At 36.3% G+C, this 26228-nt stretch overlaps 1 protein-coding gene across 1 annotated transcript; it reads right to left on the reverse strand.

Moving 5' to 3' along the window:
- Positions 1–1178: 1178 nt before the first annotated feature.
- LOC131437201 (uncharacterized) lies at positions 1179–25800 on the reverse strand. Its single transcript, XM_058606381.1, has 2 exons — positions 25667–25800; positions 1179–2916 (listed from the first exon to the last, which is right to left on the reverse strand). Exon 2 carries the CDS (start codon positions 2914–2916, stop codon positions 1834–1836), a length of 1083 nt encoding a protein of 360 aa, XP_058462364.1. The 5' UTR covers positions 25667–25800; the 3' UTR covers positions 1179–1833.
- Positions 25801–26228: the final 428 nt, after the last annotated feature.

Genomic DNA, 26228 nt, shown 5'->3' on the forward strand with positions numbered 1-26228 from the left:
AGTAAAACTAGTAAAACTAGTAAAACTAGTAAAACTAGTAAAACTAGTAAAACTAGTAAAACTAGTAAAACTAGTAAAACTAGTAAAACTAGTAAAACTAGTAAAACTAGTAAAACTAGTAAAACTAGTAAAACTAGTAAAACTAGTAAAACTAGTAAAACTAGTAAAACTAGTAAAACTAGTAAAACTAGTACAACTAGTAAAACTAGTACAACTAGTAAAACTAGTACAACTAGTAAAACTAGTAAAACTAGTAAAACTAGTAAAACTAGTAAAACTAGTAAAACTAGTAAAACTAGTAAAACTAGTAAAACTAGTAAAACTAGTAAAACTAGTAAAACTAGTAAAACTAGTAAAACTAGTAAAACTAGTAAAACTAGTAAAACTAGTAAAACTAGTAAAACTAGTAAAACTAGTAAAACTAGTAAAACTAGTAAAACTAGTAAAACTAGTAAAACTAGTAAAACTAGTAAAACTAGTAAAACTAGTAAAACTAGTACAACTAGTAAAACTAGTAAAACTAGTAAAACTAGTAAAACTAGTAAAACTAGTAAAACTAGTAAAACTAGTAAAACTAGTAAAACTAGTAAAACTAGTAAATCTAGTAAAACTAGTAAAACTAGTAAAACTAGTAAAACTAGTAAAACTAGTAAAAACGAGAATAAACCGAGTAGTAAAACTAGTAAAACTAGTAAAACTAGTAAAACTAGGATAACTAGGAAAACTAGTAAAACTAGTAAAATTAGTAAAATTAGTAAAACTAGTAAATAATAATAAATTTACAGTACGAAGTACAAATGGGTAATGGGATACATTAAAAGTTTTTACATTCCACGTGTAAAAACAAATATGGGTGTGTTACACACACATGACAAAGTAAAAATTCCAAACGAAAATATATTATTATAATGAAACAGAGTTGGAACATTGAAGAATTCGTTCAGTTTCTACTATGGTAACTGTTCAGTTTTGATAACATAACATTTATTGAAATATGATGAACCGAAGGCGAAACGCACCGAACCGGGGACCCATGGGCTACCAAGATGGTAGTTGAAACATTTATTTTCTTATTGAAATGCTTCAAAATTCAATTGAAAATGAGTGACAAATATGAAAATCAATTCAACAATATTCAAATGCGGAATGATAAATAAAGTTAAAATCTCATTTGTTTTTCATACGTTTATTTTATTGCTTTTTTTAGTATTTTTCTTTAAACACATTTTTGTTATGATGAAGTGCATGCTTTTCTATGGATATGAGTTCCCTCCGATTGAGCTGTGATTTTGAGAACATTTTTCAATCCATGGCAGTGGCTCTGAAAACCTTCAGCTCAATCTTTTAGCTAGCTGCAGTGCGTGATGCGATGATTTATGATAAATGATACAAGTGTTTCTAATTCTAGTGAACGATGAATTATCTAATAGTTGCTTTTGAATCACCTAAAATTACATTCTTGCGCTAAGATTTTGAATCCGGGACGGCATTATGTCTAAATGTAGTAATTCCCGCTCTCTTTGAGGTGGGATTGTCAGTCCAACTATCGACTCTGGGCGAACGAGTAAACCAGGTCATGTTTCTATTTACGTATACAAAATATCCTTGTTTTTTTTAGATTTACTTTCCACTAAGAAAAAATGTTCTCACTCTTTTGATTCATCCGAGGAGATCATCCGATAAGCTTTTGCTACCAGCACCATTGTTGAGATTTCTGCTGCTCACTAATGCAATTTTAATGCAAAATTTATCACTAATTGATCTAGTACCAAATGCAAGTTCACAGTAGGCGGGGTCTGTCACTGTTAGTGGCTGAAACTTGCGGTTTCAGCTTTAGTTCTTTTTATCCTCATCATCGAAGAAACCACCAGCAACGGAAGTGGCCGATGGTGAAGCCAAAGCCAGCCCATTTTTGCCAACAATAGCGGTTCCGGTCGGAGCAGCGGCGGCTATGCCACCACCACCGGCAATTGCCAGCGCTCCTGGTTTAACTGCTGCAACCGAGGGATCCTTGGCTGCTCGAGAAGATTCCTCTTCATCTTTCGGATCGTCTTCCACTAGCTCGGACTTTGGAAGATTTTGTTCGCTTGGTTCATCCAAATTAGAGCGACCTTGCAACTGTGGCAATTCCTGCGGTTGCGATTCCGGTGCTGGTTCGTCATCCAAAGAACGTGCCCAGGTGCGATCTCCCACAGGAACTTTGTCTGGATGGGATTCTAGCAGGTCATTCTTCAACTGAGCCGGAACCAACGCCGGAACAGGTGCAATAGGAGCAACTGATGTTACGATCTGAGGTTGCAGCCGTTGCTGTTCTCCTTCGGCCAAAATACCCGAATTGGCACGCGCATGGATGGCTTGCAGTGGTTGCAGGCTAAAGATCGGACTCAGAGGATTCTGAAGGGCATCGAAATTTCCATAGAACTGAGGCGATCCGGACAGAATGTAATAACGGTGTCCTTGCAGTTGTGGACCGTACTGGACGCCGGCTTTCGACGGAATCTGTTCGGCGTCGGCCGGAATCATGAACGTCTGTTGTTTCATCATCGTTTCGGCTTCGGCCGGAGCTTCCGTTGCGGATTCAGGTGACTCTGGCGGTTTTTCCGAATTCGGTGGCTGGAAAAAGTTGACGAATCCCTGCCACCACGGTGTCTCCTCCTCTTTGAGGGTGATAAGCTGAAGAGGCTTATCGTTGATTTGGCTTCCCAGCGGGATCGATGGGTAGTAGTAGATCAGTTGCTGTTTGGGTTGAAGTTTGAGCTGCTGGATTGGTTGAATCAGATGCGGTTGAATTTTGAGAGTCTGAGGCTGAGGCTGCAGCAAGTAGTACTGAGCCGGCTGGATGATGGTGCTGGCGGGTGCCGAGTGACATCCCGCGAAAGCTGCTAACAGTAGGATCAATGACGCAAAACTTCCCATCTGGAGGTGAAAAGAATGAAAAGAAATCAATTAGTGCGGATAAAATTAAAATGGAACTCGGTTGCTGAACCGAGAATGAAGATAAACGGCAACAGCAACATAACGAGTTTATTGTAAATGCTGCTTCGCACCAAGCTATAAACAGCTGGCTGCAGTTCTGCAAGTGCGTGCAAAGTGCAATAAACGGTAATGGACGAGGAGACGGCGGCAGGCGAAAGAAACGAGATTTCAACAGAAAAGATTTACAGTGATGCACAGTGAACATTGACCACTTGTAGTACGTATCGTCGAAACTATGAAAAGTTAAAAAATGTTATAATATGTTCTAAATGATTCTGATAATTTTTTTTGTGAGACGAATTGTTGAGTCACACATCAAAACTACAACCAAAAACTAAAAGCACAATTATCACTGCTACTCACTGTAATCTTTAGTTATGTTTCCTCTAGTTGTAACTTCTACTGCTTGGTTTACGGCCAATGCTTCTCGGAGCGTGCTCCTGAACTTAAACTTGAACTTGAAACTCAGCGAATTGCGCGCGGAGCGTTTCTGATCAATTATCCAAATACTAAACCTTTTATGAAAAAAGCAAAAAAGTTGAAAACACTTGACCGTTTGTAATTAAGTTTATCTACGGAGCCGTAATCGATTTTAACAAAATATAAACGATTACAGCTTCGCTCCTCAGGAATGACTCTGAAACTGAGAAGTAGGATTTGGTTTTTTAATGGAAGATGATTTTTTGGTCAATTGTTGCTTTACAATATATTTATTTTGCGTTAAAGGCCTACGTTTTGAAGGAATATCCTTCAATCTTCCGATCCGTCGACCTTTTTACCTTTCTCATATAGAAAGGCTATACAATCACTGTGAAAACCGACTTTACAACGGAGACCCGGAGGGCAAAATGTCATATACCATTAGACTCAACCCGGCGAACAGGTCAAATATCAGTGTGTGTTTGTAACAAAAATGTGCACTAGATTTTCTCAAAAATGGCTAGACCGATTACCACAAACTTAGATTCAAATAAAAAGTCCCTTGGTCCCATAAGTTCTCCATCCTATTCAATTTTACCCGCATTGGACTTCCGGTTCGGGAGTAACGGGGTAAAATGTGCATGAAAATGAAGAAAAAGTGAACTCGATTTTCTCAGAGACCGTTCAACCGATTTTCTTCAACTAAGATTCAAATTATCGGCCTTACAGTCCTAAACGTTTCTGTTTAATTTCATCTGGATCCGACTTCTGGTTCAAAAGTTACGGAATAAAATGTGTAAAATGAACTAAAAACGTGCAATAAATTTTTTCAGAGACCGCTCATCCAATTTTTACTAGTGTAGGTTCAAATAAAAGGTCTTATTGCCCCATATAACACCACCAAATTTCATCCGGAAACGGTTTTTAGTTCCAAATTGATAGGTATAAAAATTTCTTTTTGTGGGAGTGTTTTGCCTTTCTCATATAGCAAGACTATGAAAACTGACTTTTCAACCGAGGCCCGGAGGGCCGAATGTCATATACTATTCGATTGAGCTCGATGAACTGAGCAAATTTCTGCGTGTGTATGTGTGTATGCATGTAACAGAACTATGCACTCACTTTTATCGGAGAGGGCTGAACCGATTTCCACAATCTTAGATGTAAATGGAAGGCCTTATAGTCCCATAGCCTGATATTGAATTTCATTTGAATCCGAATCCGTTATAGTAATATGTGAAAATGAAGTATAAACTATGCACTCGTTTCTCTCGGAAATGGTTTGAGCATTTTCACTAACGAATTCTTAAAATTATTAAAAAAATGCTAGAATCCGACTTTTGGTCTCGGAACTAGAGTACCATAAGAGGATAATTTTCAATTTCATGTGTTTTTTCATAAACTATGGGAAACACAAGTACAAATCCCATAAAACTGACTGATAAATTCTTCTAGTTTGTAAAACTTATTGATTTATAGATATATAAACATGATTTGGCACTAATAGTTTCGCATTTACTATTCAGGAAGCACCGAAGATAGTAAACAAAATACTCCAAAACTACAACTCATTTCGATTTCTCAACGATTCTTGAACCGATTTTCATAAATCTTGATTTGAATTGAAGCTCACATTGTCTCAAAAACTACTGTGAAATTTCATCCGGATCTGACTTTCGGTGACTTTCAAACCGCCATATTAAATGACGATACAAAACCAGTACGCACCGGTACGAGCTGGCACGGAAGAAGAAAACACAAATCGCCTTTACAAACAATGCACACAGCGAGCTTTGTTCAATTTCGTACACGCTCTAAAGAATACAAAAACCAACACCTACCTTAGATAGAGTGTGACCGATTCTAACAAACTTAGATTCAAATTAAAAGCCTTATGAAATTGCGGAGTGAATAGTATTAAAAAATGTATAGCAAAAAACCGTTAAACATTCTAAACTGAATAGTATTAAAAAATGTATAGCAGAAAACCGTTAAACATTCTAAACTGGGCTCGAAACTATTCCAATTGTTAGTCATTATTACTAAACGGCCTATCAAAATAATTTCAACTGTCCTGGTTCCCGATTTCCGATTCCGGAAGCATCGAAAATAGTGTTTAAATACTCCAAACGGAAACTCAGACTATTTTCTCAGAGATGGCTTGGCCGATTTTCATGAACTTAGGTTTAAGTAGAAGATGTTATAATCTCAAACAAAATTCTCATCTGGATCCGATTTCCGGTTCCGGAACTACTAAGCTAAGCGTTAAAAATTTCATACCGCTACCGGAAATGACGAAGCAAAAACAGGGAAAATTTCTTTTCAATTATGTTCAAAACTGTTCTATTTATTTTATTGCAGGTTATACGAACCATCTTCGGTTATTTCGGTCCTCAAAATTAGGTTTCGGTAGATTTTCTTCTAGATGGCCAAATCGATTTTCACAAATTTATATATTGAAAGGAAAAGGCTTAGGAATCCCTGAATTCGTTGTGGATAATACTTCCAGTTCCGGAACTTTCCTGTTTCCATTCAATGAACAGTTGTTTTTAGAACTCCATAATAATATTTATGATGGTATGAGTAATATGAGAAAGGCATCATTGCACAACTAGGTGTATTATAACAGGTGTTGTTTCAGAAATATTGACACTGTAAAATAAATCCTGAGTAAGTATGAATTGTCAAGTTATTAGCAATTTTATATGATATATACTCTATTGTTAATGAAACTTAATGTTGAATAATCTTCCATTAGCCTGTGTTTAAATATTGTGCTATATAAATAATTTCGAAACAATCATAACAAGTTGAAGTTTAACAGTTCGCTTTCACATCTCATCCAAGTCAGTCAGATAGAGATTCTCTCTATCGAAAAAGAAAAGTGGGAGAATTTTCCCCTGTATTCTAAATGGCGTACGTTTATTACGCATACACTTGAAGAAGGCTATACCTTTTTATGTGATTTTCGGTCAAGATACAAGAATTCCGTGCAAATCACTTGTTACCTATGATGGCCATATGTCAATATTGCCAAAAAGCTGTTCACTACAGTAAGCCATGTGATAAACCGGACAAGGAGACAACTATACCAAAGGACAACGGAGCTTCCTTCCTTTTTTACGAAGTAAATTCAAAATAACGTGAATTTTTTTTACGAACTACCTCAATTTACGAACCCCCGTTTAGTTTTAACCCCCGCCATGGAGGATTTTTCAACACTAAGTTCTTTGAACAATAGAGTACTTATTATATAAAAGTGCAAATAACTGGACAATTCATACTTCGTTCTCGGAATTTGTGTTACAGTGTCAATCAATGCAGTAAAACATCATTCAATTCAATTGATACTGAATATGGACCACATTGACGATCGCCCTACTGCAGTAAACTTCACACTCTGACACACACAACGTTCGCTGACGTACCGAACGGGCAGAATTCAGTTCTTCACTCGTTACTCTTCCAATCGAAGCTCAGTTTTACCATCGTCACTTGGTCTCTTGAAGTAACAAAATATCTCTTTCAATAGTGTGAGAGCGGTCTTCAAACGAGGTTCATGTAAACATTCGAATTGATTCAAGATAATAAATGAAAAACAAACAAAAACAAAAGTCAAATGAATTAGTAGGGATATGCTGACGGTCAGTGGCCATAAATTTCATTTTCATCTTATATTATTCGATTGAAAATGAAATTTTGCTGCACTGGTGTCAATATTGTGGATGACGCACTTTTTTTTTCAAATTTTTGCGCCTTTCCTACCCCACATAAACCATATAGAATTTTCTAGATTACGTTCGAACAAATAGAAAACAGGAAACTGTTTCTTTTCGATGAACAGTTGTTTTTAGAATTTCACAGCAATATCTATAATGTTTTCAGTAGTATGAGGTCTATTAAAAGTTTTTTGTACTGTGCATTATAACGATAGTAAATCGTATAAAAAAACCTACAGTTTTAATCTGCACGCAGATAGCTAATTAATAGTATCAAAAATGACAAAATTAATAGACACGAGTCGTGATTCGTACGTTTTCGTTTTCGTTCGGTGATAATTGTATGTCGTAACACATATTTTTTATTAGAACAAGTTGTTCAAAGAGGGTCGAGAGCGCGTTGACGACGAACCAAGTCCAGGACGGCCATCAATATTAATCAATATTAACATCAATAATCAATTTTTCGAAAAACAGCGTCGCGTTAACGTCTGTGGAGCAATGTTCTCCGACTACCAATATCGTTCCGCAACCACCGTATTCGCCTGATTTAGCTCCGTGTGACTTCTGGCTATTCTGCAAACTCAAACGGCCCCCTTCGGGGAAACCGTTTTTAGTCAATTGTAAACATCAGACCTGAGTCTCTACGCGCATTGAAGGCTATTCCGGAAATTGACTTTAACAAACGTTGGCTCAAGTGTATTGTGGCCGGGGGAGATTACTTTGAGGAGGGAAGAATGAACAAAAAGTTATGAACAAAGTCTTACTATTTTTTGCCCACAGTAGTATGGTAATAGTCTGTGCGATAGGTCCCTCTAGTCGAAGACAATACTAAAGATACTTTGTTTTATTAGCACAAAAAATGACCGTAAGCCCACTGCGTCCAATCACTGGAAATATTCCTAGCTCCTACGTGTTGGATTTATGAATTTCATCTACAACTTCATGAAATACAAGTGAGATTATAGTTTTCCAATCAATTTCAGATAGTACCAAACTTTATTTTTTAAGCATATTAGCAACAGCAAGCGTCAGCGGAAATAATATTCAATTATGCTTAGCAATGATGCAATGTACAACCAGAAAATAACTGCATCATTACAGCTTCTACCGCAATATAAATCAAATATTATTTCGCATGCCATCATTCTCGAGCGGGGAAAAATCTGAATGCGAATAAAACTTCCGCTGCCCTGTTGCACCAAACGCAGCGAAATATTTCAAATCCATCGTATTCAACCTTCAGACTAGTGGCCACGATGCCCACACGAGTTTCATGATTCCGAAACACACATACACAGTAAACCAGTATAATGTGGCTTCGCAGTCGCCAACCGAGAGCAGACCGAAGTCTGGCGTTGTCCGAGTGCCCAACTCTTGCATCTTTTTTTTTAGTCGGAGCTGCTGGTTGGCTTGGGTCCAACAGAACATTACATGGCAGAAGTTGAATGTAAGCTCTGTTGCTACCATTTGCTTTGTACAAATATAGAATATAATCCGTAGTTTGGTGGAACGCAGAGAGGAAACCAAGTGACCTTGCCCCAAGCTCGTACTAAACTTGTTCGGTTTCGAACGCGAAATTCGCGTCCGGTCGTCTGTCTGTGGATGCCGAACGGAGGATCGGAAGAAATTCTGCCCGGGGATTGTTTAGCCCGTTGGCGCCCATTACAGCGGGAATAACACAAATGATTCCATCTTGTTTCGATTGAAATTGGTTTGTCTGTATATCCTCATACAGCATATCTCTCATATTTTTAGGACTTTCATACCTGTAATTATTGAATTCACAAAAACAAATCTCAATCTTAATGCATACGCACCGTGTGAGATCATATTAAACGTTATTCAATCTCTTCGGTTGTGGACCCCTTCATTATAATGGCGTTTAAACGTCAACGCGCACTTCGAAATAAAAAACCCTGTGATTTTACATCTTATTCGATGCACATTAATGGAGCATCGCAGTTCACGCAAATTTACGAACATTTAAAATTGTGTTTAAAATTCCATGCCATGAAATTGATTGAAACAAAACAAAATGAATACTGATAGCGATCGCCGCGCGACTTGAACCGAGAATCACCGAGATCACGAAGTACGTTTGTTAAGCGACTGAGCCACAAAAGCACACATTTGCTTGGCTGGTAAAATGTAGATATAAATTCATAACCTTCTAGCAGTCGAAACCAGTAAAATTCATGCTAATTTAACATTAAGTCATTACAAATGAAATGTTTCGAAATTTGACAAATTAGATCTTTATGAATTACATCGTATGAGGGATTGAGTCATTTTTAAAATTCAAGTTTTTCTGTGTGTGCTTTTTACGTTGGATTTTGACATTGTAGTACACACTTAGAAGAATTTACACCTTTATAGATGCAAATAGGAGAAGCGTTGCGTTTCACTTACATTCACAATTCAAAGCATGTAAAGATAAGTCATATCATTAACTTTACAGTTCATTTAGCTGAAGCTTACATCGATACAGACGCAAAATTTATTTTTACATGTTGATAGATGTAATGTTGAGTCATCACCGAAGAAATTTCGGCATGCTTGAATTTACGTCAATCGTAAATTTCGTTTTTTTTCTAAGAGTGTACCTTTTTGTAGGGGATCATGCTCAAAAAAGCAACCTTTACGATACTTCTGGAACCAGAAACAGAGGCGAAAGTTAATTCGTTTGCACAGTAACTATCGAGGTCAGGGTTTAGGAACGAGCTCAGTTTAGCTGATTACACTTGAAAGCAATTTTCGAGTTCGGTATGGTAAAAAAATAATCACACAATTTTGCTGATTGTTCAGTAAACATTATTATGTCTTCCGAGATTCGTTTGGTGGATTTACTGATTTTACGCAAAGTACATATTTTTGCCGAAATTTGGCAATTTTTTTTTACTGAACTCACTAGTGATTAACAATTATTCCGAAATCAGCTAATGATTTTGCCGAAACTTCAAAAGATGTGTTATCTTTTACCGCGATTCGGCAAAACAACTGTCATTTGCAATTTACATTTCCACTTGGCACTACGCAGTTATTTTCTGACTAAATATTTTTAGAATTAGCCCAGAAGGAACACGTGTGATTTCGGTTAGTATAATAACTACTAACTTGTTGATTATTTATAGACGGCGCCTACCATAACCTGCTCCCACGGTCTGGAAATCGAAAGAATGGGTTGAAAAATTTCAACGGCCTGTCAACCAACATTCGACAATCGGTGTTTAGTCTTAATCCGAAAATCGGTTTTTTAGTCCGTATTGCATATTTGATGATTGTACGTTCTCGAAACATGAATAATGTAATGCAATGTTCATGCGAAAATAAAAAGAAAAGTTTATCCCAGGGGTGGAAATAAGCAAATTTTTTGATTCACAGTAAATAAAAATAGACAGTATTGTCCTTTCATATCACATATTTATTGTAGATATTATAATGAATTTTGAAACGAATGATTTTCGATAAGATCAATTTTGCTACTCTGTGTTTATTAAACAGGTTTGAGGATCAAATGGCTGTCACTAACGGTTCTGGTGATGTAATGGTATACGTGACGTAAACGTCAAAACTGATTACCGCTCAATTAATGATAAATAATAATTATAATGATGAGGAAAACATGTCCAATCACAAAGCATGCTATCCAGCTGAATAATATTACCCTATTTAGCTTGAATATCATACACAGAAGAAACAGGAGTGCAGGATTTTGCTACGCCAATTGACACACTCCATTTAACGCTGCACCAAATGCTCCTGTTACTTCTTTAAATCAAATTCATGTAAAAATGGGGTTTAGTTTTATTGAGTCTAATCTACATAGTGCATGAGCATCATTATCAGCATCAACCAGCTGGAAATAAAATAAAGTCTTTTATCGCTATAACCACTATTTGATGTGGTATATTATTTTACTAATTTTGCATTGCGTATTGCTATTGCGCAGTGAAAAGTGTAAAATTAACATTATCAATGTGATTACGAACCAAACTGATCATTTCCATAAAACCTTCATCTAGCATTCATATCCCTTCTACTAGTATTCATTTTATTGCGAATTGAACAACAGGTTGTGAAATTACACACGGTTTGTAACAAACTAGAACATTTGTTGAAACTTTGTAAATTGTGCGGTATCGGAGCCGAGTTTTTCCCAACTCTGATGATAAGCACTGTTAAAGGAGCATTCCTTAAAGTTACAAATTAAAGTTACAATTTTCTCCAATTGGAGCACCCTAACGCATATAAATTGACAAAAATCATTGATGTACGTGCTCCTTAAATATTCCTTATCACCCATCACTAAACTTCCCAAAGATACAAAATTGACAATTTTCCACGATTTTAAAAGTCTCACTGACACGCATTATCCATAGTTAAAAATTCCTGTATGATTACTTTTGTCACTAACTTTCACACCCCTCATTGGGATCAACGATTTTAGACGTAAATCAATCGGCACTCATCTTTGATCTTGCTCATATTTTCTTCCACAATGCTCAAAGCTGATCGAATCGTCCAGTGCTTTGATCTTACAGGAATCACTGATAATAGTAGCCTAAAATCACTACCGATTTTGTGTGACGGAAGATCAGTATTGATTTTGATCAATGTTATTCAAAGATCACTTATCAACTGTTCTCAACAAAATAAATCAGGAATGATCTTTATTGGGAAAGATCACAAACGATTATCTTCGCTAGTGATTATGATTTGATGATTTGTTGATCTTGATTTTTCTATCTTCGAAGTTAACAGTTTCACTGCCTGTAAAGTTCAAGAATTCTACTGCAGGATCTTCTACATATGGGTATCGTTTTCTAATGAGAAGCATAAATTGGAAAAAATGATGCCTAAACTATTCGTAGATTCTTAGCAATACGTTCTATTAAATGAGCATAAAAAACAATCTCGCCACATTTTTTAACGTATTCCTGATTATGTTCATATATTCGACATAGAAGGTAATTTGAAAAGTATGTGTGAGACCAGTTTTGAAGATTTATAACCTCTTTGTGTTCAATTATAAGCCAGTTTTCATTTCATTTGGTTAAGTTTTTCTGATCCGGAGAAGTAAATAACCATTAGGGTAAAAGTCTCCTAATTCTAGAATTGCAGAATAGGAATAAAATCTTGAAAAATTCAATTCATAATAACTTCGTTTTGAACCGTAAAAAAGCTGTAAGTTTGTGTAAATTGATCGATACCAGTTCCATTTAGGATTTATTTAATTTTAGATTTTTACATCGTGATTTAAATGAGCGACAACAACATTCAATTTTAGTTTGGTTGCCCAATTTCTAAATTCACGGTGTTCGGTATTTTGATTCACAATCGGACATCTTGATTCACATTTTCGTGCGCAAAATGGGCTTATTTCCACCTCTGGTTTATCCCCAGTTGGATATTTATAATTTAAGGAAAAAAAACAACCTTTTTTTACTTTAAACTGCTGAAGCCTTAGTAATTCATAATTATTACTTCGTTGCTTTTTTCCAAACATTCAGTTAAGGTTATGCCGAACAAATAGTAATCTTTTTACTGATGATTTGGGTAATAACCGAGTTTCTCAGCAATTTTATCTTTGCCAAGATGATTACCCTGTACTTGGCTGTAAGATTCAGCAGAACAAAGTGTGTAGGACGATTCTAAATTTTAAATACTCATCACCGTGTATCTCCGTAAACGGGAATTGGGCTCCAATTGAATATATTAGGAATCTATGGAACTATAACGCCTTTTTACAAAGTTTCAGATAGCCAGTATATCCGGGGAAAGTATGAAAAAAGGTGCGAAAAAATCAAGTAACATTCTTATTTTAATGTGTCGTCTTCAATTCGTCAGTGCATTAGCAAGTTTGTGTTAAACTGACTTGCGTAGTCAAATCCCAATCTACATATCATATACGAATTATTTTTCTTTCGGAAACTTTTTTAAAAATTTTGTAATTTAACCTACTAACGAGACCAGACTTTTATCAGTTATAAACATGTTACGCCTTAATACTACGAAATGCGAAATTAGATGCAAATATTGTTATAGAGGGCGCATTCGACGCGGAATTTCAGGTAATTTGATCTAAGTTTTAAGACTTAGTTAACAGTTACGTAGTATTTCACAGCGGTTGGATCAAATCGTGCGAAATTTTCGTCTACTAAGATCGTCTATATAGTATTTCTCTGACTGATCCTGAAAAGCTTACTTGTAGACAATAATGCTCAAAATTTTGTTTGCTTTTTATGCAATCTGTAAGTTGACTCTTATATATACATATTATTTGATATTCCCAGAGGTGTCGCATGCTGAATAAGCTGTTACATCGAGTCGGGTCTCAGAATATCGGTCTTCTAAAGTTTTGCCACTTCATTTTGGATCAACCTATGAATGCTCTCTGCCGTTTCGGTACACTGAAATTGAGAAAATTAACCGCTTTTCGTGAAGCGCTCCTCTTAAAACAGCAAAATTCAACAATAATCTGATTTCTTAAAATATTATTTCCATGAACCTCAAAAACGGCTACTCGTAAAAAGAAGGTCAGTAATTTCAAATTTATTGCTTTTGATCTGGTTTCGGCGAACTTGGGCAAAAATCTGTGAATTGTTTAATTTGTATCTTTCAAATTTTCAAAAAGCAAAGCAAAGCCTTGGTATTACATTCCTTTTCTAGACCTTCTGTTCCATCAGGCTTCGTTTCCGATGTACAGCGTACAGAACAGTATTTCTAATGAAAGAATACAATGCAACAGCCTCATAGCTTCGTTTTTTCGCCGTTTCATTGGTGAATGATCGCCTCCAAAATTAACAAAAAAACAGGAAGCATTTTCGTCTCTCACTGTTACAAAAGAGAATATCAATGCCAACGCCACTCGTCCCCTACGACAAGACGAAACCAAAGTAATGTATGCAAGAAGAATCAGTTGCATCTCAATTTTCATTCTTTCTTCAATATAATGAAAATCAGAAAAGTTCAACAAACAGTGTCTAAAATATGATAAATCGAAGTAATTATGCTTCAGAACCTCTTAGGGAACTAACACTACTATAGATACGAGCACCAACAGGTGAAAATAGATTTCTGTCAATATTGATACTGCACAGAATACAATTTTCACTAAAAATCAAAATGCCTGAAGGGGTAAATGAAATAAAGTACACAATATTCAAACTACTATTCCACTTTTGTCGTTTACTGGACGTGAATCTTGTTATAAACATTTACAAGCAGAGCTGAGAGTGACAGTTATTTTTTGCATTTTCGTCTGTTTTGAGTTAATGAAAATAACTTTTATTAGCTCTGCTACTGACACAAGGAATCATTCCAGGTCGATGTTCGAACATACGACAACTGACGTATGAGACCAGTGTCCTTTGTATTGAACCGCGATCCCGGGATTTTAAACGACACTAATCGCAAAAACATCATGTAATAGTATTAACACCAAATTTAAAAGAGGACCATTGAAAAATAAAGATACGTTTTTTCACTTCTACTATTTTGGTTGGCTTCTTTTGAAATGAATTAATTTTTTTTTTCAGTGTGTACTGGTATGAAAATAATACTTCTGCAAGACACTTGATGAAAATGCAAAGTTTGAAGGTGTTTCAAATAGGAATTCCAATGTTTTCGTTTCTCATATAGGAAAGCTATACAATCGCCGTGAAAACCTACCCTACAATCGAGGCCCGGAACGCCGAGTGTCATAAACCATTCCAGTTAGCAGGTTGCCGAGATCACAAAATGTCTGTGTGCATGCGACAAATAATATCACTCAAATTTCTTTAGAGCTTCCTGAACCTGCTATTGAATTTCATCTTCATCCAACTTCCGATCCGGAGTTACAAGGTTTCACAAACTTTTCACAAACTAAGATGCAAATAAGTCTTGAAGTCTTGAAACTCTGAAAAAAAATCCCAGAAAATCGATCCGGATATGACTTTCGATTCAGGTATTACAGCGTGATAAGTAAAAATGTTCAATTTCATGAGCATTTTTTCACAAATGATGGCGAAACGAGATGCGAATGTGTATAAAACTGACTAGTTAATTCATCTTGTTAGTTAGTGGGTATGTAAACCTACTTTGAGACTCCTAGTCCACGGTTTCTGATTCCAAAGGCACCGATAATAGTAAAAAGAAATTCCAAAAATGGAACTCACTTCAATTTCTTAGCCACGGTTAAACCGATAATCAATAATCAGCTGTTTTGCTAAAGTCTTCATTTTAAGCATTCTTAAGAGCATCTAGAATTCTGTGACATTAGTGAGTGTCACATTGTCCTATAAATTGTGACGCCGTTCAAAGCTGGTGCAACTAGTAAGCGGCGAGCTTTTATGCAGTGGTACAGAAAAAGGCTTAGTAAATTAGATTTGTAGCACATTTAATTGCTAATAAATCTATCTCCTATTATTATATTTTTTATGACAAAACGGTCCACTCTTTTCGAGTATGCTTCGTACGTCAAAACAAAAAATCCTAATTACATTAATCATTCTAAATACGACCTTCCACGAACGCAGCGGTCGTTCAAGGGTTCATCCGTTTTATGCGTTTTCTAGTTAGTTTACTCAGTGGCATCGGTTTGTGGCGACTGGATAGTTGGATGGGCGCCAGGACTTCTGTGAGCCAACTGAATGCTGACGGACTGCTATCTCGAGCTGTGTTCGTTTTCAAGCTCGGGGAAAGCAAACGCCAATTAAGTAATCTGATAGAACAGCATAGAATGCATTTTGGTCTGTGTCATTGTCGATTAGCACAGGTAGAGAAAATGCAGCAACCTCAGCAATGAGGCAATGTTTATTTCTAGAACTGGTTCGATTCACTTCCGTTTTCAATGCACAGAAGCCATCAGAAATTTCTGCATTTATCCAATTATAGCTCACAATATGCTTAAGAGTTGCATTTATGCCAAATTAGTTTATTAATTTTTCTGAACAGACAAACTTTTTGTTTCGGTGCGACAGTAGCCAAAAGATGACTCATTAGACCGATGGTCGAGGCTGGGAATGAAACGTTCGTAACTAGAGCGCACCGTATTTATTGGTGCCCTAAATGACTTTTTGAATGAAAATTTTGTGAACCATCAATTTAAAGGATTAGTATAATTGTGTTTTTGCATTTCCACACTGAAACAAAGTTTTTTTTTCTTGATTCCAAATAAACAATGGTCATAGAACTGCCAACTGCTCAAACTTGAGAATGATGATGCAAATAAATTGCCATAATTCTTTGATTTTATATATATTTGAATCAGATGAAATTACTCAGATAAGGTAAAGGAAGTTTTTTTTACATCATTTTAAGATTAATCTGGTTTAAAATGGCCAATATAATGCAAAGTTAGAACGTCGTCCTTTGAAGAATTATTTTTTGGAATGACCACAACTATGCATTATGAAATTTGTAAATAATCGAATATTATTCGATGTATCGAATTGGTGTTCAAACAGTTGAAAAGTGATAATTTTAGCGTTTTAGACCATTCTGTCTCTGTATACTAGGGACTATGTCCGAGTTTTCAAACTGTCAGAGATTCATTGTAACGAACCCAATGATTTCATTTGAAACGGACATTGAAGAAAAATGAGCAGAAAATGTGGTAACAGATACGAGCTCGTAAGCTTCCATCACCATATCATCACGACGAATATTGCAGAGTCGGTCAAAAACTGACTTGGTAGTAGTACAAAATGAACAATTTGTCATCACCCGCCGCCTAATCCAGATTTGGTACTGTTCAACTATCACTTGTTTGGATCGATGCAGAACGCTCTTTCCAGAAGATGCTTCCGTTCATTCTAAAGAAATAGAATTTGTTTCGATCCTTTTTGATTTCAAGAGACAAGATATTTTTTTTATTTTGGTTCACTTCTGCCTTAATTTTTTTTCGCGAACAAATTTTCTAAAGAGATGCACTGGTTGGTATTATGAAAAACAATAGAATTGGTCTCTACACTTGACGCAATACAATCACTTAGCGTTTTGCCTTTCTCTATAGAAATGTATTAGAATTGCTAGAAAAACCGACTTTCGAACGCAGCCTCGGATACCCATAGTTTTAAATACCATTCGACTCCGTTCGTCGAGATCGGAAAATGTCTGTGTGTGAGTGTGCACTTTTCGAAGATAATTTTATCGCTCAATTTTCTCTGAGATGGCTGAACCGATTTCAACAATCTTAGGCTCGTTTAAAAGCTATTGTCGGGTCATTGATCAAGTTCGAAGATCAAGTGGCTGTGACTTTTGGTTCTGGAGATATGATGATATAAGTGACGTAACCGACAAAACTCGTTGTTTTTTTCACGGGGTATCTTTCTCGGAGACATTACGACCAACATATAATAAATTCAGCGAAAAACTATTCCATTCAAATGTTTATTAGATAGACAAAGACTTTGTTTGAATTAAAGCTCCCATGCACTGTGTCGATAGAGTCAATTAAACGAAAATGAAATCATACGAAAACCTATGCTCCTGTTACTGCTGTATAAGAAATTCACGCTAAATGGGCAGTAATACTTTTCAAGCAGCATAATGAAACATGCTTTGTTATTGGATTTTCATTTTTGTTATTATCTTCAATATATTCATTTGTAGCCGATGAATTCGGTTGTGTTTTGAAAACGTTGTAAGTTTTCGATCTCTTTTCGTTCTCCCGTACACGTTATACGTTATTGTACAAAGTACGCTGTGTGCTTCGTTCGCAAAGGCGGTGGTGTTTTCTTCTTTCTTACCAGCACGTACCGATACGTACGTCTACTGTCGGCCAGGTTTTATTTAAAATCTACCTAGAATTTCAGTCCGCGTATCACTAATATTATTAACAATTACACATAGAAATTTTTCGATCGTTCTCGGATTAATAATATTTTGATATTTGGATGACGCTGTTAGTATTTATCAGTTTTAAAGTGTGTTTCTTGTTTTGTATTGATAGAAATCAAAACTTTTATTGATAACCGCATTATGTTGGATGCAATTGAACAATGCGAACTCCGTTTCTTGGGGAGGGGAGGGGGGTTAGGGTCTAAATGATGAAACAAATCATCATTTTTGCGAACTTTTATCTGAACTCAACAACAAAATAAATATCGAGAAATAAGTCATTTTTGAGGACGCTTCTTAAAAATCATGATTTGCTGTGTCCACTGTATCTCAGCGCAGACTTATCAGAAGTGAACAAATCAAAGCAGCATAGTTAGAGAAGAAGTTTTTTTAGACCCCAACGTTTCTGTTTGATTTTTTTTTTATTTTTTAAATTTTTGGTGGTTGTTCAAAGTGAAAATTGCGATTTTTCACATAAAAATTCGCCATTTTGTAGCTGTTAAACTTTCCCGAAGTAACAAACAATGAAAAGGAAAATGTTGGGGTCTAGTTTTTTATATGTAGAAAGTGTGTGCAAAATTTGAAAAAAATGGTGCAGTGGTTTTGAATGACGATGGACACGGACTTTCAAATCCTGCTTTCGAGAAAAAAGCGTTTAAGTTTTTTTGTCCATAAAATCAATAGAAACAATTTATTGCTCAAGGGAGCACGTAGGCTCTAACATTCTCAAAAAGACATATTTTTTCTTTTGTATTTTGTTATAATGAAACATTTCGAGAATGTTTAATCGAGTTTTTAAGTCAATCGAAGCCGAAATCTGGGGCCTGTGTGCGCAGCTCTTATTTCTTCGTAGTATGAGATCGGAAACGATAAAGGCCCATAACTTGCTAAGTTTTGTTCCGATAGGCTTCAAAATTTCACAGAATATTCTTGAAATATTTTACTATCAGAAAATAGATAGAAAACAATAAATGATTTTTCAAAAGTGTTAGTCCCTACCCGCCCCTTAAGTTCAAGTTTTATTACATAAAAATCATATAAACTTGGTTCAGTCAATAGCAAATAGTTTAGATTTTACGGGAAATAATTATTACTTTTCAAGAAGCGGCGAATTTGAATGGTAGGCAGTGTTCGGAAAAATCAAAATTTCGAAAATCGCAACTGAAATTTTTCAGAAGTGATTTTCAGAAAACAAAATCATCGATCAGAAAACTCATTGCATTGCATTTCACATGGCAAAAAATCAATTGTGAAAAGTTTACTAGCGAACATTATGCTCGATGATATTTTAGAAAAAATTGAATATATCTAAAATGATTCTCGAACAGAAGATTTTTGGGAACTAAATTTTCTTAGCCATTGTCTCTCAACTCAATGCAGAATACGTAATGAATAAATTCGCCGATGAACAAATATTGAACTTTTCTGAAAGTGCGCGTACAGTGGTGGATAAATGAATCAATAATAGTGGTGATGTATTTGAAATTTATTCGACACTACCCAATAATTGTTAGAATGTTAATAAAAACAGCAATAGAAACAATTACCAATCGTGTTTTGCAGCTGATAAAAAGATATTAGCCGATTTAGTTTGAATAATGGTATATTGAATGCATTGTCTATTGTTTTTGCATGGTTCACTTTGCTTTGATTTCTCCCCCAGCTGTGTGTCGGGCCGGTTTGGTTTATGCATGAATGATGGGTGAATGTGTGAAGTGTAATGAAAAAATAACCATATCGGATATTAGAATTGCATGTTCAGTTTGCGAGAATGGCTATCACCAGCGCTGTACTGGGCTTACGAGAGCCATGGCCGGTTGGGTTTCAGATACACCGGCGCTTTTGTTTAAATGTGCTGATTGCTTGGAAGGTGCCGCGATGGCTGATGTGATGCCAAAGGATGATGTTCTTTCGCTCATTAGTGATGTGAAGAAGGAGATGGAAAAATTCAAATCCATCACTGATTCGTTTGCTGGTGTGCGGGAGAGCATCGAGGCACACATTAATATCGCGATAGAAAAGGGAATCGATAGACTGATCAGATCTTCCAATGATGCTCTGGAGAGCAAAATGGCCTGCTTAGAAAACAGTGTGGCCAGAAAGATGGACGATTTGAAAAGTTTGTTGATTTTGAATAATCAGCAAAATAATAATGATTTGGTTGTAATGAATAGAAAGAAAATTGTTGCAAATAGGAAGACTCATTCGGAGTCGGATGGAAATCCCAGACGAAAGAGAAAAGTTATTTCAAATACTGATGATGAACCGCTTGATAATAATATTGTTAATGAAGGTAACGACGAAGTATTTGATAGAAACAACAAAAAGTCATACGCGGACGTTCTATCTGGGAAATTTTCTAGAAAAAGAACGAAAAGCAATAGAAATCGTAAGACTCGCTCGGTTATTATGATCAAACCTGTCGAGTCTTCGCAAACGAGCGATGACACGAGAAAGGTTTTGAAGGGTAAGTTAGATCCAAGAACACATAAAATTAGTAATTTTAAAAATGGTAAAGATGGCTCGATTATTGTTGAGTGCGCAGCAGGAGAGGACATTCAATCAGTGAAAGAAAACATTGAAAGTAATTTAGGAACTGAATACAATGCTGTTATACCCAAGCCCGGGAAACCAAAACTGAAAATAGTGGGGATGAGTGATCGATATTCCTCTGATGTATTTATTGACCTATTGAAAAGTCAAAATCAGGAAATTTCGATTGAAGATGTAAAAGTTGTTGCTGACTTTGAGAATCCACGCTTCAAATATAACAAATATAGTGTTATAATTGAGGTTAATAAGAATACTTATTCCAGCTTGATGGCAGCCGGCAAGGTTTGCGTCGGCTGGGATAGGTGTTCGGTTTTCGAATCGTTTAACGTATTGCGCTGTTTCAGGTGTGGTGAGTTTGGTCACAAGAGCACCGAATGTTTGAACAGTGAAAATTGTTCCAAATGTAATTCCGCACATAAAACATCTGAGAGTTCTTCAACTGAATTCAAATGCGTTAATTATCTGAAAATGAACAAAGAAAGGAAATTGAATTTAGACATTCACCATCCAGCATTTAGTAAGCAGTGTCCTGTATATCTGAGATTGCTTGAAACGAAAAAGAACAACATTATGTCAATGGAATAGCATCTAATCAGTGAGAGGCATTCAGATATTTTGTATTGGAACATGGCCGGTTTGTCTTCTAATTATGTCGCATTGCGTCATCTTATAGAGGATAGACATCCTTCATTGGTTTTGCTCTCAGAAACACATATTGTTGATTCTGACGCTTTCGATCAGTTCAGTGTTCCGGGTTACACTGTTGCTTTTTGTTTGTCCCATTCCAGGCACACGGGTGGAGTTGCAATTTACGCCAGAGGATCAATTAAATTCAGCATTCAATCAAACGAAGCAGTTGGAAATAATTGGTTCTTGGGTATATCAGTTGAAAGAGGCATGCAGATGGGAAATTATGGAGTTGTTTACCACTCTCCAAGTTCAAGCGATCGCCAGTTTCTGGAAATTCTAGAAAACTGGTGGGAGAATTTCGTAGATTTTGGTAAACTAAATATTATTACTGGAGATTTTAATATCGATTGGCTCAGTGATCAAGGTTCGACTCGATTGAAACAGTTAGCAGAATTCTTCAATTTGAAGCAAACTGTGAATGAATTTACAAGAATTTCGAGATACAGTAAAACATTGATAGATCACGTGTATTCCAATTTCGACGGTGTTTATTCAAATGTGGAATCCGATTGCAAGATTTCAGATCATGAAACAATTGCAATTTCCGTAATGAGTAGCTCTAGAAATGAGGAAGATACGGTGAAAATCAAGTGTTGGAAAAACTATTCAAAGCAAACCCTATCTCGACTTGTATCAAGAAGCTTGGGTTGTACACAGTTGACTGGAAATTTGGATCACAGGGCATCTATTCTTACTGACATATTAAAAAAGTGTACTAATGAATTAGTAACTGAAAAGTATGTTAGTTTGAACAGCTCGAGTAGTTGGTACTCAATAGACCTCTTACGGTTAAAACGGGAGAGGGATAAGCAGTACAAGAGATTCTGTAGAACTAACAATGATAGTCACTGGAGTAGATATACACAAGCACGAAATATTTATTCACGGGCCCTGAAGAAGACTAGATGTGAATACATACAGAGGAAGATCAATCAAAATCAACAAAACAGCAGAGAGTTATGGAAAATTCTCAAACAGTTGATCAAGCCTACACATAGTGCATCGAAAACCATAACTTTTAACGGTATAGAAGAGCACACAGAACAAATTGTATCTGAAAAGTTTAACAGTTATTTCATAAATAGTGTTCAGCAGATCAATCAAAGTATTGAATTGGTTGGTGAACCTGTTGAAATAACACAGCCGATGAATAACTATTGTAGACTTGATGAATTTCAACCAATCACTTTTGAACAATTGAAAAATATTTGTTTCAATTTGGGAAAATCGACTGGTATTGACAATGTAAACTCAAAGGTGATACAGGATTGCTTTCATGTTATCGGACACGATCTACTGGATTTGGTAAATGAATCGTTGTACACGGGGCACGTGCCAGAAGTGTGGAAAGAATCTCTGGTGGTTCCTATCCCCAAGGTTACTGGAACGGATAAAGCCGAGGAGTACCGTCCCATTAACATGCTGCACACACTGGAAAAAATTCTGGAACTTGTTGTTAAAGATCAGCTGATTAACTATTTGAACTCTAACAGTTTGCTAATACCGGAACAATCGGGATATCATAAGGGTCACTCTTGTGAAACCGCTTTGAACCTAGTATTGGCAAAATGGAAGGAGAAAATCGAAGCCAAAGAGAGTATTTTTGCTGTGTTCTTGGATCTGAAGAGAGCCTTTGAAACAATTTCAAGACCTTTATTGTTGCAGACATTGCGGCGTTTTGGCATCGGGGGAATGGCACATGAATGGTTTGAAAACTATTTATGTGGTAGATCTCAAAAGACTGTTTTTAACGATGTAGTGTCTAGTTCCCTCGGTAATTCACTTGGTGTGCCTCAGGGAAGTGTGTTAGGTCCTATTCTATTTATTATGTATATTAATGATATGAAGCGAGTATTACGTTTCTGTGATATAAATTTGTTTGCTGATGATACTGTTCTGTTCATTACGGCTAAAGATTTCAATGAAGCTGTTGCACATTTAAACGAGGATCTAAGTTCGCTGGTTCGATGGTTAAAATTTAAGCAACTGAAACTAAACGTCGCGAAAACTAAATATATGGTTATTTCTTCTGTTAGCACCGGTCATGACGCCAATGTGGAAATTGATGGTGAAACTATTGATCGCGTTAGAGAAATGAAGTATCTTGGAGTCATAATTGATGAAAAGTTAACATTCAAATCTCATATCAATAACGTCATCAAGAAGATTGCCAAAAAGTATGGTGTATTATGTCGTTTGAAAAATGACTTAACGACCCACAGTAAGATTCTTTTGTATAAAACAGTCATTTCACCACACATTGACTTTTGCCCATCCATTCTGTTTCTTGCTAATAACACACAAATCTTGAGATTACAGCGACTGCAAAATAAAATCATGCGATTAATTCTAAAATGTAGTAGATATACCTCGTCAGGTTTTCTACTGAACGCATTACAATGGCTTTCAGTGAAACAGAGAATTTACTACTTAACCATGGTATTTATTTTCAAGATATTAAACGACATGCTGCCTCGATATTTGTGTGATCGAATTGAAAGAGGAACTGATTTGCATAGGTACAATACTAGAAACGCATCTGATGCTAGAACACCAAGCTTTCTGTTAGCCAGATCGCAAAACTCATTGTTGTACAAGGGAATAAGTTTTTTCAATTCGATGCCAAGAGAAATCAAACGCGCGGCGACATTGGTGGAGTTCAAAAGGTTATGTATTTCACACATAAAGTCCGCTTTGTAAGCAAATATTTAGTTAGTTAGTTCAAATTTTTTAGATTTTTTATTTTTTTTACGTATTACGAAGATTGTATTTTCTTTTTCTTTTTATATATTATTGTGAGACGAATTAAGTTACTATGTTCGGTATGATGATGATGGATTTTTAGTTTGTTTGAGAGTTAAAAATAATGAGCAGTCTACAAACGTTTGAGCCTCGCGCGCGAAGCAGGTAGTGACTATTTGGAAAGCGAATAGGACTGGCCGAAGAGCCTTAGCATTCAGTGTGTTAAGTTTGCTCTTGACCTTGATCGCAAGGTTTGATTAATAATTTAAGGAATTGATTCGGGAGATTAATTGGGATCGACAGTTGTTGATGGAATTGGGCTTGGCTCTGCTCATCCGCAGTCTCGTTACTCCATCGTAGCTGATGTGTGTAGCGATGAACTGGTCCGGCGGGAGGGGCCAGGTGAATTACTGTCTGATACTGGTAAAGATATCGGGTTCGATTCCTGATGTGATCAAGGATCTTCCCGGGTTGGAAATTTTCTTGATTAACCCTGGATAGTAAATCCGAAATATTTGAATGTTATTTTGTGGTCAGTCGTTCTTTTGAAGAAGAATCAATACCTGCTAGATTGATCAGATCGTTTTGTTTTGTTTACTGGTTAAGATATGTGCAAAATATTAATTATCATTTAGATAACTCGTTCTGCTCACACCTTTGTAGGGGTATGAGGTGGGACCATCATCATCATCAATAACGTACGATTAAGAAACAGGAGCGCAGACTACAGCTACACCAATTCAAACTTTGAGCCCACTATGTGTTCGAGATATGCTGACAATGCTGCGCTCCTGTTAATTGTACGAATCAAAATCATGCTAAATAGCGTTTTATGGTGTTTAATCTAAATAGCCAGCTGGAATTACAGCAGCCTTCCGTCGCTACAATCACTGTTTAGAATGTGTAAAAAATGAAATGTTCATAATGACCACCAGACGTGCATCGAAAATATCGCAGTTATTATTTCTCAGTTCCGGCTCAGTTACGAATTTATTCAGTAGATATATTTTTATTTATGAAAATATAAGAATCAAATCGTGTAAGAATCAGTTCGGTGTCGAACTGATGCATAGTGGGCACAATTTAGCATCGAAATATCATCAGAGACTCTTCTCCCTTTCAATTATCTCTTTGGCGATATTTCTGTGGGTGAAAAATCGTCATTAAGTTTCGCTGACTCGAAAAATCACTATTGAACTTCCAGGTTCAGAGTTTTGTGGATGCTTGTGTCACTAATGAAAATATCGAAAGTGATCTTTTTGTCTACTGAATTTTTGTTTTAGAAAATCTCTTGAACTGATTTTTTCACGAGTGATAGTGAAATGAACTTTTTCTGATCATGATTTTCACAACACTGTTATTAAGAATACTGAAGCAGATTCTAAACGAATTATTATAAGGGTCACGATTGGTCATCTTTTAAGCATGAAAAGTCATTGATGCTACATTCAACAGTCCGAGTAAATTCGCAAATCACACAAAAAGGAATATTTTCGATATTTCGACAAAAATGGTACAAACGCGTTCCCATCATAAACAAGCTTTCACTCGATTGATATAAAATTTTTTATTGCATAGAAAATGAAATCACTGCAAAACTCTGACATACATTTGGCAACATTTATATTGGTAACAAATCGTTCTAGACCATCATCACAGATGGAAGCTACGTTTATATTGAAAACCAAATCTACCGTAGAAACACTTTTTCTAGCACATAAACCAATAAACCGCCTTACCTTAGCACTCTTTCGTTCACTATCCTAGCAATTCCCAACGTCGCGGCGACTAGATCCGGAGTCTATCCGACACTGACTGGAAGTGTCTATCGAAGCTAAACCCTTTATAAGCTTCCTCCGTTACCAGTGACTATTGGACGACGGTTGCAAACCAACCGAGCCGTGTTACGGCCAGTACTAGTCCGTAGATCCTGCGCAAACCACCTCCGCATCGGTATTCTGTCTCGTTCCTGCACCCGTCAATGTCAAGCCATCGATGGCAAAAGCCCCTCTTTGCGAGCCGATAGAACAACAACAGCATAAGCCGAAGCAAAACAAAGTACAAAAGTATGCACCGCAAAAGAGAAGCATAAAAATTGCATCAAAAACGCTATGCACTTCTCCTAGCCGTAGTCTCTCTTTCTGCCATCCTCGCAGATGGTACTGGAAATTTGCCTTGTCGTATGCTAGTTTATGCTACGCTTCCAACCTGGATCAACCAACCAACCAACCATTTATGGCTATCGCAATCGCTCTTCTTTCCGGACGGGTACAGCAGCTTTCTTAACATCTCTCACCCGAT

This window comes from Malaya genurostris, chromosome 3 (genome assembly GCF_030247185.1).
Source record: "Malaya genurostris strain Urasoe2022 chromosome 3, Malgen_1.1, whole genome shotgun sequence".
In the NCBI taxonomy this organism is placed as follows: Eukaryota; Metazoa; Arthropoda; class Insecta; order Diptera; family Culicidae; genus Malaya; species Malaya genurostris.

Excerpts from the sequence above, each read along its gene's own strand:
- LOC131437201 (XM_058606381.1), bottom strand. The coding sequence starts at position 2,916 with ATGGGAAGTTTTGCGTCATTGATCCTACTGTTAGCAGCTTTCGCGGGA.